Source organism: Musa acuminata, chromosome BXJ1-10 (genome assembly GCF_036884655.1).
Source record: "Musa acuminata AAA Group cultivar baxijiao chromosome BXJ1-10, Cavendish_Baxijiao_AAA, whole genome shotgun sequence".
Taxonomy (NCBI): Eukaryota; Viridiplantae; Streptophyta; class Magnoliopsida; order Zingiberales; family Musaceae; genus Musa; species Musa acuminata.
In genome coordinates, this window is record NC_088336.1 from 35,466,582 (window position 1) to 35,482,726 (window position 16,145).

At 37.0% G+C, this 16,145-nt stretch overlaps 1 protein-coding gene across 2 annotated transcripts; it reads right to left on the reverse strand.

Annotated features, from left to right (window-relative positions):
* Positions 1-639: 639 nt before the first annotated feature.
* LOC135594732 (uncharacterized) lies at positions 640-15,145 on the reverse strand. Of its 2 annotated transcripts, none has more exons than XM_065085214.1 (8): positions 14,207-15,145; positions 10,660-10,777; positions 8,076-8,221; positions 7,231-7,298; positions 6,625-7,148; positions 5,128-5,208; positions 2,789-2,851; positions 640-1,017 (listed from the first exon to the last, which is right to left on the reverse strand). In XM_065085214.1, the coding sequence occupies exons 1-8, from the start codon at positions 14,344-14,346 to the stop codon at positions 961-963; spliced, it is 1,197 nt and encodes a 398-aa protein (XP_064941286.1). In that variant the 5' UTR covers positions 14,347-15,145; the 3' UTR covers positions 640-960. The 2 variants fall into 2 exon arrangements, with proteins under 2 accessions (XP_064941286.1, XP_064941287.1); XM_065085215.1 differs by lacking the exon at positions 14,207-15,145 and adding an exon at positions 10,898-11,046.
* Between the last annotated feature and the right edge of the window lie 1,000 nt (positions 15,146-16,145).

The window sequence follows — 16,145 nt, forward strand, 5'->3', positions numbered from 1 at the left end:
GTGGCAAGCAAAACTGACCGATTAACCTTTGCCGTATCAATTTTTTTTTTAATTTCATATTTATGATGTCATATATCAGATTTATGATTTTACATACAATTCAAAAAACCAGTTGGACCGAGAAAAGGAAGGCCGATAGGTTTATCGCATAAGAACAACAAAAAGACCAACATGACTTCTTTTTTTTTGTGCAAGGAAATCCATTCATGTACAGTAAATAACATTTTCAGATTCTAAGTAAAGAAGGATCAAGAGAGATTAAATTGTAGAGAACATTATTTTAACTTCTCAAAGAAAGACTGGGAAGACCTCCTATCAAACTATACAACTTTCAATTTACTTTTTCTTTGAACCAGTCTATAAAGCCAAAAAACATTTACAAGAAAAAGATATCCTTTCCTAAAAGATATTCTCTTTTTGTAAGGCCACTAGGAAAAGAAATTATTCAAGCGCCACAGTGTCACAGTGACAAAAAAATTTCTGCCCTTTCTATTCTGATTTAACAAATATCTTATAATTCTACCATCCAAGTGGCAGCATAAAATTTTAAATAGTCAATTCATAATCAGTGGTCCTCAACAAAAAAAGTATTATTACTTCTAATCTCCTTCACTAAGTTCTTGATTTTAGTCGATGGAATGCTAAACCGTTGTCCAAGCTGATCTATAATCATATCATCTAAATACATTGGCCAACTCTGACAACAAGTAGCACCACCACTATGGCTTTGAAGTTTTCTCCTGCTCCACATATAATCTAGTCCCCGTAAGAATGAGGATTTCTACAATACATTTTTGACAAAGCATTCGATTTACACTGAGGAATGCAAGTTTAGTCGTCTGCAAAGGTTGAATTCAAAATAAGGCTTCAAAATAAGCATTGACGGAGGATAAGATCCTAAGGTTTAATATAATCAATGGCCCCGACATGCGGCACAAAGACAACTAAGGCTTGGTCTTCTCACCGTTGCCGCTGTCTTGCATGAGATAAAGCTGCAAGAAGGATCTTCCTAGGGCCCTACAAGTGATACCAACATGCAAACCAGCAAGGAAAAATGTAACATATTTCTGTGATCTTTAAACATAAATGTAAGCCATATCAGAAGAAGAACATGTAAAACAAACTTTTCACAGTTCAGATTGATGACAGCACTCCAGGATCACAATTTTCACAGTCAACATATATATATCAAGTATATACAAAAACCAAAGAAAGGAGGTCACTCCTCAAGACACATAATAGCAACGGATTGCAGATCAGTTGCTACTCACATACTATGGAAGAAGATAGATACCATATTAGCAGATCTTAAATTCCCTATTATATGCTAAGTTGACATTATGCAAACTCATGACTCAACATATGGGAAACTATTAATAACAGAATATTGTCCACCAATATTGCTTCGAATTTTATTATAGTGGTCAATGGTGAATTAAAAATTAATGACCTAAGGATACTAGTATGACAATGAACCTTCAACTCCAAACTTCCATCAAATTATCATAAACAAGAATGCTCTTAGAACTTATAGTTGATTTCATAACCAGAATACAATGAATAGCTTCTTTTATAGTCACTAACACAAAACACCAGAAAAACATTTTTTTATAAATAATCTTTTTTAACAGCAGAAAATATGGTCAACTCAGCTTAGATGATAAATTTAGTTGATCAGTCTCTATTTTACTTATTTTCTTTACTAATTTCATGCTATAATATAAGACAAACAACTAAATAGAAGAAACTACTAAAAGAAATTACCAGATTAAAAAACCAAATATAAGAAAGGGAACAAAAGAAAGAGGCTGTGCTGGTCTCACATGCCACTGCCAATTGATGATTTTTGGTCACAATGGTGAGGCTATTCGGTTCGTGGGATAGAACAATAAGTATCTTAGTGGCTCTTGACAATGCCTGACATTATAGTTTGCCATGCATCCACATCCTATAGCATGCACTGGCATGCAATGGAGCGCATCAGCATGGTATCTGCCTTTATATGCATTGCTTGTATAACATAAAATTGAGTCCTAGCAAGAACCAATACTGTGATCCCCACAAAGTCAGCATGTTATGTATGTATTGTGGGTATACATGCTCACCTGATGATGAAATTATAATTAAATGTATAAAATCTGTTTCCTCAGCTGTTGAAACATTCTAAGCTTTCTATTACATAGATTATATTTGTTAAAATTAAAAAAAGCTTTTAACAGATCTAGAGCAACTGAGATGATGCTTGGTACACTATACATGCCCAAACATGAGATTATGCTTAATTTAAAATATGTCATCCACATAATCTATCATTTTCCAATTTTTCACGAAAGCTTTAGTGATCATTTGATATGAAGTGAAATAAAATAGTTTAATTTCTGATTACTACGGTTGAAACCATTTTACCCTTAAGTCAATAATGAATGCTCACCATTCAGGAAAATTGCATAAACATTGAAATATATTGTTCAAACTTCAAATGATGCTAGTTCATCAATGTTTTTATTTAGAAAAAGTATAATAAACCAAACAATACAATTCAATCCTATAAGGCAGGTTAGGTTTAAATTATTTCAACACCATAAATTTAAAAATCCATTAAAAAAATTAATAATGACTAATAAGAAGGGTGACAGAGTGATGGATCACCCAAGTATATGCTTGCACAATGTAGATATAATGCAAAATACATGTGCCAAGAAAATCTAGCCTTTGAAGACATTTCTTTGCATAATCAATGTGATTCTATAAGAAAGCGAAGAAAATAGTGCCAGCGACATAAACTTACCATGGGAATTCCCAATTCTTTTAGGTCAGTGTCTCCCATCTGCCTTAATGCAGTCATGTCAACCTGAAACCATATGCAATGCAGTGATTACAAAATTTTGTCAGATCAATCTTAAGCATTTTATCTGTAACTAATGGTTGTTGAAGAACTCTTCACCAAAGGGTTTGAAACAAATGGTTGAACCATAAATTTCATATGTAATATTTTTGTGAGACTAACTAAAGACAGGGCTTCTTTAGAATGACTTTTATCATACAAAATGATGCGATTAGAAAACACTTATCTCCAACTTAATAAAGTATTATTAAGTGTCAATTATTATTGCACGATGAATAAAATGGAGAAATTAACATGAAATGTTATCATTTGTGAATGAACCAAAACAAACCAAAAGCTCAAGAAAGGATTGGCGGCACCCTGAGATTAAAGATTCTAATTGAGCTGCAAAAGGAACATCTTGAATAAGGATAATCATGACTACAATTGCATGGCTAAGACATTATCAAGTTAGCAACTAAAAATTACAACCAAAGGAATAGTAGGAATAAATTTATTCTTGGGTCATGCAGTGATTGAAAAAGGCGCTCGCCTAGGCGCTCGGGCGAGGCGAGGCCCGAACGCCTCGCTAATGTCCCAGGCGGCGCGCTTCAAACAAGCGCCGCCTGGGCGCTCGCCCGAGCCCAGGCGCTGGGCGCTTCGGGCGAGTGCCTGGGTAAACCAAGGCGACCGAACCAGAATTTTAGGTCTGGTTCGGTCCTGGTTCGGTTGTTAGTTGGTTCAATCGAACCAACTAAACCGATATAACCCCAACCCTAACCCTTACCCAACCCTAACCTGCTGCCGATCCCGATCGCGATCTCGCTGCTCGTCGCTCCTGCTCCCGCTGCCGCTGTCGCTGCTCGCGCCTCCCGCGAGCCTTCCCGCTGCTCGCGCCTCCCGCGAGCCTTCCCGCTGCTCGCGCCTCCCGCGAGCCCTCTCGCTGCTCGCGCCTCCCTCGAGCCCTCTCGCTGCTCGCGCCTCCCGCGAGCCCTCTCGCTGCTCGCGCCTCCTGCGAGCCTTCCCGCTGCTTGCGCCTCCCTCGAGCCCTCCCGCTGCTTGCACCTCCCGCGAGCCCTCCCGCTGCTCGTGCCTTCCGCTCCCTTTCCCTTTCCCGCTGCCGCCGCTCACCGCTGCTGTTGCCGTCGCTCGCCGCTGCTGCTACCGCCGCTCGCCGCTGCTGTTGCCGCCGCTCGCCGCTGCTGCTGCCGCCGCTCGCCGCTGCTTCCTCGTTTCTCCATCAGGCTCAGTATACAGTATACTCTTAATATTAAGTTTATTTGAATTTTGAAATGATTAATTTTCTGTTAATAGATTAATAATATATTATTTTGATTTTAAAGTTGTTAATTTTTTATTTATTTGAAATTATTAATTATATTATATATTTTTATATTTTAGCGCCTCGCTTCGCTCGGGCGAGCGCCTGAGCGAGCGCCTAGCGCCTCAGGCGTTTGTGGACCTTGGCGCCTTTTGGCGCCTAGCGCTTTTTAAATCACTGGGGTCAGGTTTAGTTGCTTTAAGATTTCTCATCACATTTTGGAAATTTTTTGAGATTTTAAGATAGCAATATTATTGTAACCATTAGTCAGTTTTGGCAAACTATGGTCGTGTCCATTCAGAATAATTTATTTTTTGCAGTGGGGTCTAAAGTAGATTAGACATCCTATTTTGGTCCAAACAATCCCAAAATCAAGTTTCTAAATCTTATAATTTTTGTCTAAATTTTTGTGTCCATTTTAGCATTACAAACATAGCATACATTGTCTAGAAATGTATAAAGAAACATTGATAGAAAAAGAATAAGTTTCCTTAAATACTATTCTAGATATCAAAGATACATGCCCCCTAGCATAATTTGGACCAATCTACATGAAGGCATGCATACATGAGCATTAGCATGTTTATACATAATCTTCATGGCAAGATTTCAAATCCCAGCCCGGTCTGACATCAGTCCTTGCTCGGACTGGTAAATATCAATTGGTAACATAACCTAGTAAAATTCTAGGCCATAAAAGAAAATTGTTGTCACACTTTAGTTAAACTAAAATTTAGCATGGGCACAATAGCCAAAATACATTAGCATTGAAAATAAGAGTTCTTAGTGAGTTCATAAGTTAAGCATGCTATTCAAAACTTCAACCACGAGATGCGACAGTCACTCTGACCAGCCATATTCTCAAAACAGTTAAATAACATGAACTAACACTGCAAGACATTGGTTGTCATAGAAGACTACAAATACCTACACAGAAATATAACAGTGGCAAGAAACACAAGAATTTGACAGAAAATAATACCTCTTCTGCCTGAAAGAGTATGGCATATTTTCCAAGCCCTAATGAATGTAGCAAGCTAGCAACTGTAAGAGGTTCCTCAGGCTGCAGAAGACAAAAAACCTCAAGAGGCGTTTATGAAGGAATCTTTGCCTGTATATAATACAAGGCAATACACATAAAATATATTATTAAAGAAAATGGTCATCACCAAAGTTAATGTAGGTAACCATCACTCATCTTGCAAGTTGTAACATAGCAAACTCTTGAATTAGTCCACAGCAATCCTAAATGCACACACTTGCAAAGAGATGCAGAAGTCAACAAGGTCTGGATCTTATGCCTCAATTGGCTGAAGCTCAGTGCCTTCAATAAGAAGTGTCTTATGTGCACACATTGTTAAAAAAACAATGCACAAAGGTGATCTTACAATATATAGCTGCAATAATCTTACTACTACAATGGTCATCAAAGTTGTACCAAGATATACTATATCAACCAAAGATTGATGTGCTGTGCCAGAAAGGCATGTTAATTGGCCTATCCATATCTTACCTTGGCATAAGTCAATATGACACACTGGCAAGCTCATGATGAACGGAGGAACTTTTTTTTGTGAAAATAGAGGATGAAGAGAGAGGAAGAAGAAGAAAATAACAATAAAATAAGACAACTACGAGATTCTGTCTCTGGGTTAAGGTCTCACACCTTCGCACATGAAGAATGGAATCATCCCATCGGAAAAACACATATGGTCTCATGCCACTAACACATAATATGGAAAAAGAACCTAATTAATTGATCTATTTTTTTCTGGTAATGTTTAATTACAATCTTTTGACTTCTTTATATGTTCCTCAAGTACAAAAAATGAAAATATAAAGATAAAAATATAATGATATCAAATCACAAATCATTTGTTCTTTCCTTCTTCGAAGAAGATAACATTCCGAATTTGACCTGTAAATAATCTTCAATTCTGAGTCACAATATCCTTGATTGACTTCCATTTTTGTATAGATAAATCTTTCATAAAATTTTCAATCGGATCTATAATCATCAATCAAAATCAAATTTTGATTTCTTCCATTTTTCCACATTTTCTTCCACTTTCTTCACCTTGGAGTAGTCTCGGAAATTAGATTTAAAAATATGCTAGATGTTTGGTAGTATGTGAGTTACAATCTTTTACAACTAGATGATTAAAGTTTGTGTACAATCTTCTTTGTTCTAAGATCCTTATTTTAACTTCATAAACAATTAATCCTAAACATGGATATCATGCCCATCAACCAGCAATCAAGTTCTATTTGACATAGCCATATTGCACAATGAGTAATTATCAAAGGATGAGCAATCCCCATGTGACCAATTATCAGTCAAAAGCTACTGTGGATAGTTGGCAAGTATCAAAGGCAATTCCTCAGATCAAATGTTCACATTTCATCTGGAGAGGTTCAAGTCAAGAAAAAAAAAGATTCACAGAAATGAGGAGCAATATGTAGGGGTTAAATATATTACCTTAAGGACACTTCTTGGCTCAATAATCCCTGGTGCAGGAGCTCGAACAACCGGATTTGCATTCACACTCATGTCCTTCGCCATAAAATTAAGAGATCTGGAAGCATCACCTATCCCACTATTTGTCAGAAAACTAGAGGGTCTAGAAGCATCTATAGATCTTATAGCAGATGCATGCCGCAGCTCCTCATATCTTCTAGAAGGAGGCATGTGCCTTTGAGTGCTGATAAACCTATCCGGAGAACCAAGCCTCTGCCGGTCCGACGTCCAAGTGTAAGACTTTCTATGTGAATCCAATTCCAGTAAATCATCTGCACTTCTTGTGGAAGGTATTCTCCTTCCAAGGCCAGAGGCACTTGATTCTGTTACATGTTGTCGGGAATCAGATCTGCTAGAAGCCTGTACATTTCGAGAGAGTTTTTCACGTAGGTCGACATCACGTTGTCCTTCAGCATCAAGATTTCTTCGAGATAAGCTTTTCTTCATAAGTTTCCATCTCAGATCATCTCTTCCAACCCGATGATCTTTATAAATTAAGGTATCAACAAATCAGGGAAAAGCAAGTTCAACAGAAAACAATTAATTCTGAGATCTTTAAATGGATACCAGTTTTGATTTGTTTGTCCCTCATATTCTTATTAATGAATCTTGAATCATGGCCGTCAGTCCTTTGACTGTAAAAACAGAAGCAATAGCACCAAACACAATGAATTATAAAGCAAAATTTGGTTACTCAGTAAAATGGGAGAAATATTAAACATCAAATCAGAATAATAGGCCTAAAATATTTTATCATAAAGCCAAGATCTTGACCCAACAAGTTGCTTTGTCAAGCATCTGATGTACAACTCAGAGCTGCTAAAGACCAAATCCCATCACAGCAGAATCTCTGTTAAGTGCTAAACAACAACCTCTGGAAGCAAAAAACTGTTCAACAAAAACAGATGTTGGTCTTGTTATCCAGCGTTTATCAAGTCACCAAACATTGGTCCAAGATCATAAATATCAGAAGCAATATCCACAAGTAAGATTGAATCAAGAGAAACCAGAATAAATCAAGAGAATAAAGAGAAATAGAACTCAACAAAAACAAATAGTCAAAAGTTGATTCATTACTAATAACAAAAATGCATATTTATACAAGAAGCATTTGAAAGGTTATAAAAAGTTGAACTCAACATAATTCTAAAGCTTGACGCTATCAGCCAGTACTAACAGCAAGAGTACACCCAGCCAAGCTGTCCAGTGGGAAAGAATAGGCATATATACGTAACCTGTTGAATTTCTCTAGCAACAAATGAAATGTGGAGATAGTTGTTTCAAAATGAAGAATCATCCATCAAAAAGTGAATATTTATCTAAAAAATGGTCCCAGATATGTTTTATTGTCGCACAGACCTATTGAGACTGAAAAAGGATGACCATGAGCCATTAGAAAGAGAAAAACACACCGTTTGTTTTCGTACTGCCTTCTATAAGAATTGTAATTGGCCGTGTTACTTTCCAACCTTTCTCTCACCGACCTTTTGCCTCCTAAGGAAGGCATGTCATCAACAGAATGACTACCATCAACTATAGGTCTTGCTCTCTTGACAACCTGCAAACATTACCAAGGAAACAGGTCAAGGTAGCTATTCGTAACTCCCTCAGAAAAGATATTTTTTTCACCAGATAAATACTCTGAAACTTATTTTTTTCTACATGACATAAGCAAATGCCTTCCAAGCAATTTCAAGTAAGGAATTTGCACAAGTTTTAATATGGCTAATAATAAGCAAATCGTATAAGAAATGGTAAGTTACTTACAGAATAAAAAAACAAATAAATAAAATGTATGTTCCTAGATCATAAAGGAAAAGATAATTATACTACATCGGCCAATAATAGATGCAATACATAAGCAATTTAATGGTTCTCTAATTTTTACCTCAGCCCTCTACTATGTCAACTTACTTTCACTATTAACACAGAAATTAATTCAACTTATTGCCACAGTGGTTAAGCTTTTAAGGTCCCAATTGGATGGAGATAATAATTCAATCCCAATTGTAAACCACAAAAATTTATCAAAACCAGTAAACTAAAAAACAAAAATTGAACAATAAATTCCATTGGAAGGAAGAAAACATAGCATCTCATCAATGCTACATAAGTCTCGAGACAACAAATGTTAGTCAAATCGCTGTCAACATTAATGAGCTCAACTTCTTGAGCAGCAGCTTCCAAGATGTCCAATGGCAAAAACTGCAGCATCCCACAGCAGCAGTATCAAGCCGCATAGGCAGCAACAGCGTTGTATGGCAGCAATGGCTGTTTTTTGAGTCCCCCATCCCCGCCCCCCTCTTCTTCTCCTCACATTCTCTCCTTCCATCCTGCTTCTCTTTTCCTTTTCTTCCAACACAACTGCTACAATTGGTGCAACCATCCAATAAGCAACTCCGGTACGATCCAAACATCAGATCCAATATATGTCAATAAAGTGCTCTTCAACGCCCAAGTCCAGATAACATTGATACCCTGGGTTCACAGGTTTATATGCAAGCAAAAAAAAGCTCAATGGATGAACTGTTAACCTCAGTTCCTATGATGCATTTAACAACACAAGTAGCCCAATGCTTGAACATAGATTTCTCTGTAGGCTAATGATAAATCCAGATGCTTCAAAGTTCAAACAATATAATATATCAAATATTTTGAATACTGAATATCCATTAAAACAAGGTGATGATACATCACATATAAACCACTTAGATGTAGAGTTCTATATGACAAACAAGTGAAGTAGCAACTAAAAACTACAAAAGCTATGCTTTGTACTAAGGTTGGAAGTCATGTGAAACTTAAGAGTTTGTGATTAAACATAATTCACTAGGTGAATCCTCATCATTTTAATACCCAAAACATCTGCTTTATTTCCAAACACATTGGATTCTTGAAATAACCATAAGCTACTGAAAAACTGACTTTCTAGCTTCTTTCATGCAAAGGAGGCTTTTTTTGTTTTTTATCCTCTTTGCCTGATCGACACCAAAGTAAGATAAGTTCTTCTTGAGATAACAAAAAAATAATATAAATTTTTATTATGAATACCAATTGAAAAATAGGGAAGGAAAATATTTCCTTTATTCAGGAAACAAAGAAGTATAATACCACCAACGGTCATGGATACCATACTATCAATTATTATGTCATCAGTTGAAAAAGATCAAGATGGACATCAATTCAATAGTTCTCGGTCATCCTTGTAATGGTTGTTTGACACAGAAGGTAAACCATACAATACTTCTTTTAATAAAAGCACAGGAGGACATGCATTTACTTATTGATAATCAATCTTTTAGCTATTGTATGTCCGAGGGATCTCCAAAAGGATTTCCAAATAGTATTATCAATGAGACAAATCCAATGATCTGCAATGATCCAAGCATGCATGCATTCCCATGTGGCTCAAATTCAAATCTATGAATATGATTTTTATTAATCTATCAAATGATATATGCACATGTCAACGAAGTGAACGATGAATGTAAGAAATTTTAATAAACAAAACATGTAACGGATTCTTATAAAAACATAAGCAAGGGACGATTTTTGTTCTTAAAGAAAAAGGGGCTTAACAATTTTTTTTTTTCTAGGAATGAGAAAGAACCAATGTGGTATGCTATTAAGGAGATGGACCCATATCTAACCAGTCAAAAACAAGACTGAAAATCACTCCTAGTGTTCGCAAAAACATGTCCCAATTGCGAAACGATATAAGAAATTCTCTTCACACAAAAACCAAAGGGCACCCGCAAATGCAAGCCACCGAACGACCAACGAGAAGTAGAGTTGACGTGTAAGGACACTAAATGGCGAACGTGCGTCAGCTCTTGATTACCATTACCTAACCCTAGAGCAGAAGGCCCTAAATCAAGCACCTCTAGCCGAAGAAGAAGCGTAGACATCACATGATCCTAAAGAACAGATGCACAAAGGGGGGGGGGGGGGGGGAATGTGATTCGAAAGAGAAAGAGAGGAGGAAGAAGGATTCACCTGACCGCTTCGGCCTAGAGTAATGGTGAACTGGGGGCGAGCGGACATCTGCTCTTCTGATCGTCCTCCTCGATTATTTTGTTCCTTCACTAGCAATTCCTCGCTCGAATCAGAAACCCTAACAAACCAAGACGGAAAGAGATCAGGCTCTTGCTCTCGCCCGAGAGGCGAGAGACGGACGAGGGTTGGAGGAGACCAGCAGAAGGAGATGCGGGGAAAGGGGGGATCATTTATGTACCTCGGAGCGTTCACTAATCGTCAATCATCAACACGAAACAAACCATTCAAGAGAGGAGGCAACGAGGAAAGCCTGGACTCGGAGGTCGGTTCGTTTCAATAAAACATAAAAATAGCTTATTACTATTGTTATTACCACTACTTTCTTTTTCTTTTTCTTTTTCTTTTTCTTTTTCTTTTTTTAAATCCTTTTCTATTTTCCTTTTTTTATTCCGATTTATTTCATTTTTCCGGTAAAGTATCCCTCGTTTTCAGGAAATTATTTTTTACGTAATACGTAGAATATCCTAAATTTGACAGCTACTTACCGACCTTTTTCTTTCTCTTTCCCTTAAATCGATCCATAGGGTAAATTAGTCAAGTTATTTTTATCATTATTAAGAAATTATTATATTATATTTTTCTTAATATTACTCAAAATATTATAATATTATGATCATTTCATAGAAAAAAAAAAGAGAAAGCACAGATAGATGGCTAAGGGTATTCCAAGTATTAGATTAAAAAAATAAAATATATATATATATATATATATATATATATATGTAGATAGATTTTATATTAATTATATCCCCACTTTGTACTAATTTTTTGTTGTTTTTTTGTTTTAATTAACTAAAAGATTTTACTTCACATAATTCCATCATATTTTGTATGTCGTAAATAGTTCCTGTAGCTTAAGTGTCCTCTTCAAAAAACAGAAATATAGTATAGTAGAAACGTTTAAATTAGTTTGATTCTTTAAATCGATAGATGATTCATTAGCATTAGATGTACACAAACAAACAATCTATAGATAATTGCACATTTGGTGCTTCTTTGAAAAGGTGGCCATTTGCAAATTTTCTACGTTGAGGTGACAGGAATGACTATTTTGATCTATTATATTCTTAGTGCACCAATTATGCTAAAGGTTCTCGTCTATTTTTTTAACTTATCAGTGCACCAGTTATGTTGTTCATAGAAATCCGATCTCGATACATGTCAATTGATAGTGTGTTCATATGAAGATAAGATTATTATTGAGTAATACATGACATTGGGTGACTAAAGTGATGACATATTAGTTGTACCTGATGTTAACGTGTCAGTCATATCATATCTAATATAACATATGTTCCTCACTTTTTGGATGAAGGAGGATCGTAAATTTGGGTCAAGAAATATTATTCGCTAAAGGCCTAATGATATAAAAGAATAAGAGATGTAACGCTAAATTTCTCGTAAAGTTGGCACAAGTTAATTTGCCCAACCTAGTCTACTTGACTTAGTCGATCCAACTTAATCCTTTCGTCGAGCTCTCAATCAATCTAATACGTGGGCGATAGTGGTGAAGTAGAATAATATGACTAGTTGCAACGCTGATCAAGCAAGTGGCAATGGCATGGTTCCAACGATTACTAGAGTCCAACATGAGGGTCGAAGATTTAGGGCTTCGATGAATGATGATGTATTAGTTTAAGAAAATAAAAGGTGACAACATGCAAAGGATTGAGAAACTGTGCTAAGTGGCATGCTATGATGGGTCAAATGACTAGGTGCAAAGGTACATGAAGGACAACACAGTCCTGTTGCATTGACATAATAGGATTAAGTGACTAGGAACGATGGCACACTTAGAAGACTAGGTGTGGTGGCATGATAGGGTTAGGTGACCGGGCATGGTGGCGAACCTATAAGGTTGGGAGTGATGGCACGATAAAGTTAGGTAAACAAGCGTATGAGTGCACAAAGGGCTACGAGGCTGAGTGTGGTGGTGCAATAGGATTAGGTGACCAAGCACGATGGTGCACAAAGGGCTACGAGGCCGAGTGTGATGGTGCAATAGGATTAGGTGACCAAGCATGATGATGCACAAAGAGCCAAAAGGCTTGGTGTATGATAATGTGATAGAATCAAGCGAACATATATGGAAGCACACAAAGGGGCCATTATATCATCTATCCAGGGGGTGTGCCCGTTTGGTTTTTCATAACAGATATTAGACCATATTTTTCTTATACAAAATTTGAATATATATATATATATATATTTGTGAAAATTTCAAGACTGCTTCTTTGAGTAATTAATCAAATTTGGGTATTGTTAGCCACAATCAAGCCAACTGGTGTGCAATATATCTAAATCCATTAGGTAGAATGCACACAGAAATATACAAAGCCATGTCTATGGGTTTAAATCATGGATAATATTTGAATAATGATAAGAATAACCATGGTAGAAGACCAAGCAGATTTTTTTTTTTCTGGGATTTCGGTCATATCAAAATTGTAGATATCCAACCAAAAAAAAAAAAAAGAAAGTCACAAAACTCCACCAGATTTAACAAAAACCAATTATTTTGTGTTTGAAAATTTATATATAGATAACTAAACAGATAGATATATATCTATTTGAGAGAGATGGATTAATAGATTGTATGTATTTTCAGAAGTTATATTTTGCATATAACAATTATCTGTCCAGTGAACCTGAACAATTTCACTTTCATGGTTAAGCTATGACACTCCTCTCCTGATTTAGTCTGAAACATTACAAGTAAGCTAATGCTTAGATTATAGAGATTAGGGTTTGATCAATAATAGATAGATATATTATTATTAATTTAACTTAAGCATTTTGATCTACTAGTTTAGGCTCAACCGATTTATTTGGCTACCTATCCTATTGGATCAAATTATGACAATTGAAATAAAAAGCGAACAAGAGCAAAAATAAACTTTTAAATCTCATGTACAATGTATAACTTAAAACACTCCCAAAGTTTACAACCAGGCTTCATCCTTTCCTATCCAAAAAGACAAACAAAATAAGAAAAAGCTTGTCCTCCCAACAGTTGAGAAACTAATAATTGCTTGACAACAGCCATCATTTGAAGCATTTATTTGTTTAGCAGATATATAATAAACTTCTTTTTCTTGATTCACCAGGAAAATACATTCAGAAAAGAAGAAGGACAACGTTGCTTGATGTCATGAGATCATTATAATTTGCATTTATAGTAATTATTAAGTTGGAGAAGGAAAGAAGAAACCAAATTTGAAAGGATAAACATGGCCAAAATGCTTGGAATTCTCATATATGTAGAGGAGCATGGACAAACAATCAACTAATTAAGCGATCTTCTTGACCTAACATGACTATGACTTTGATGGATCTTTCACCATTTCATTTCATGCACACAAAAAGTACTTGCATGCGACCAAGCATCAACTACATGCATGCAGTATCCTTCCTGACAATTTGGAATTTGGTGAGCATGCATGAATCTAATTTGCATGCATCGAATTAGATGCTAGAATACAATCACCTTGTAGAAGGATATGGAGGGCCTTCTTTGCACTTCGCTGCTAGAGATCCTCCTTCCACATGGATCTTTGCATATCTACTGATGCAACCCATGTCCTTGAGACAAACAGAAGAAGATACTAATACCATCATCTTGATCATGGAAGAAATAAGTTATATGTAATTAATTGTATTCTCCTCCTCCTCCTCCTCCACAAGGATGTGATTAATTCATGAGTATCTGCAGAAGGAAACCCTCTTTCGAAAAGAAAAATTAACAGACGACATAGTCCAAACAACAGACTCCATCTCACACCATTGTTAGGGTTCAATAATAGATAACTTGAGAGGAAACACAACAGAAGCACAAATGAAGTATATAGGATGGAAATACTCTAGAATAAGGCTCTTTGTTTCTCATATATGTAAGCCAAGAATAAAGAGATCGGACCAAGACGCTTGATTCCCCAAAGGAAGTCCGGAAGAGAAGGAACCGATGCTCTCCATGAGCTCCCATGTCCAAGACATCGTATCCCCTCTTCTCCTCCTTTTTAACTTGATTAAGCTTTGCTTCCTTCTCCCACCTGTTCTACCAGGCTGATGGGGGTGTAATGATGAGTGACCAAGTGAAAAGAAGAGGTGGATGATGATGATGATGGTGGTGGTGGTGGTGGGAAGGCCATGATTGGTGTTGGGAAGAAGAGTGCGGAGGAGGAAGGAGAGACCCTAAGCGGCTGGTGATGCTGGTGGTACCGCTGCTCCTCTTGTTTCCCATGATCACATGGGAGAAGCATCATGAAGCCCATAACAAACCCTCTCCTCCCTCTGAAAAGAGGATGCTGATGTTACTCACCGAGTTACTCTTTCATGCTGGTTCTGACCAATCCCTACGCCGAAGAATACATGGTTTTCCGTGCCAGCCTCAGCTAACAGCAAGGTGTCACTGCGTGTTCTTCTTTTTTTCTGAGGCTAAGAGAGAGGGGACTGCAGCTTCAAAAAGACAAGGGCAGGTCACAGGTGGGTTGAGCTAATGATGGGCTAAGCAAAAGAAACTAAAGAAAGGGGGCATGTGCCAGGAGGTGTCGCCAGAGAAATGAATCCTTTCTTATCCTTCAAACCCTGGAGATATATGAACGGTAACTGTGCAGTCCTCATCGGTGTCACCTTTGTTTGGCCTTTGGGAATAGGAAAAGCAGTAAATGCGTGTACTCTTGGGAGCATATGCTGGCCAAAATCCCAATGCAAAGGTGCTAAATTCATCTTTAGCACATGAATGAGGAAAAACCCTCTGAGTTCAACAGTTGTTATATGAAGAGAATTTGAATCCACTGTTAGCAACAGCTGAACACTCGTTTCTAAGAGTTGACCTACCAAAGGAGAACAAGCAAAAAAAAGCATTCACACACAGCATCAACATGGTTTCTTCTTCAGCTTTAGAATTAATTAGTCTCTACACAGAAGCAACAAGCAGGCCCTTAAAGTGACGGGAGGGGAAAGGCCTTTTGTATCAATTCTATCATCAGGAGGAGGAGGAGTCCGGTGCTTAGATTTCCTATAGAAAGATGTGTGGCAGCCCCACGTTGGTGACACTATGACATCAATATCCTGCAAAGATCTTGTGCAGTGTGACAACACAACCCTTTCTTCCCTTCCTTTTTCTTCGCATGCCAAACAAAAGGTTACATGAGATAATAATGAATTTAAGTTGCAAGCGAGTTGGGCATGTAACAAGGTCTGCACTAGATGTCAACAGATTGCTTTCGAGGTTTTGAAATCGTCGGCGTTGCTCCTTTGAGATCAATTCCACGTAAAAAGTATTGAGCGCTGCAGATGTTTCGGAGGATCGACAAGCCCTAACGAGAGCTATACATCCATCTATCGTTGGTGTTTTTTACAGTGCATACATATTTACTGGAAGAAGAGGGAAACAGTCGGGAGCAAGGAAACCCCAACTTTAGTTC

Bases quoted from the DNA above. Each gene is read 5' to 3' on its own strand.
- LOC135594732 (XM_065085214.1), bottom strand. From the start codon at position 14,346: ATGATCAAGATGATGGTATTAGTATCTTCTTCTGTTTGTCTCAAGGAC. The intron at 8,222-10,659 runs GTGAATCCTTCT...TAATGTTTGCAG, and splicing joins CTCTAGGCCGAAGCGGTCAG to GTTGTCAAGAGAGCAAGACC. The intron at 5,209-6,624 runs GTAATATATTTA...TGTCTTCTGCAG, and splicing joins AGCCAAGAAGTGTCCTTAAG to CCTGAGGAACCTCTTACAGT.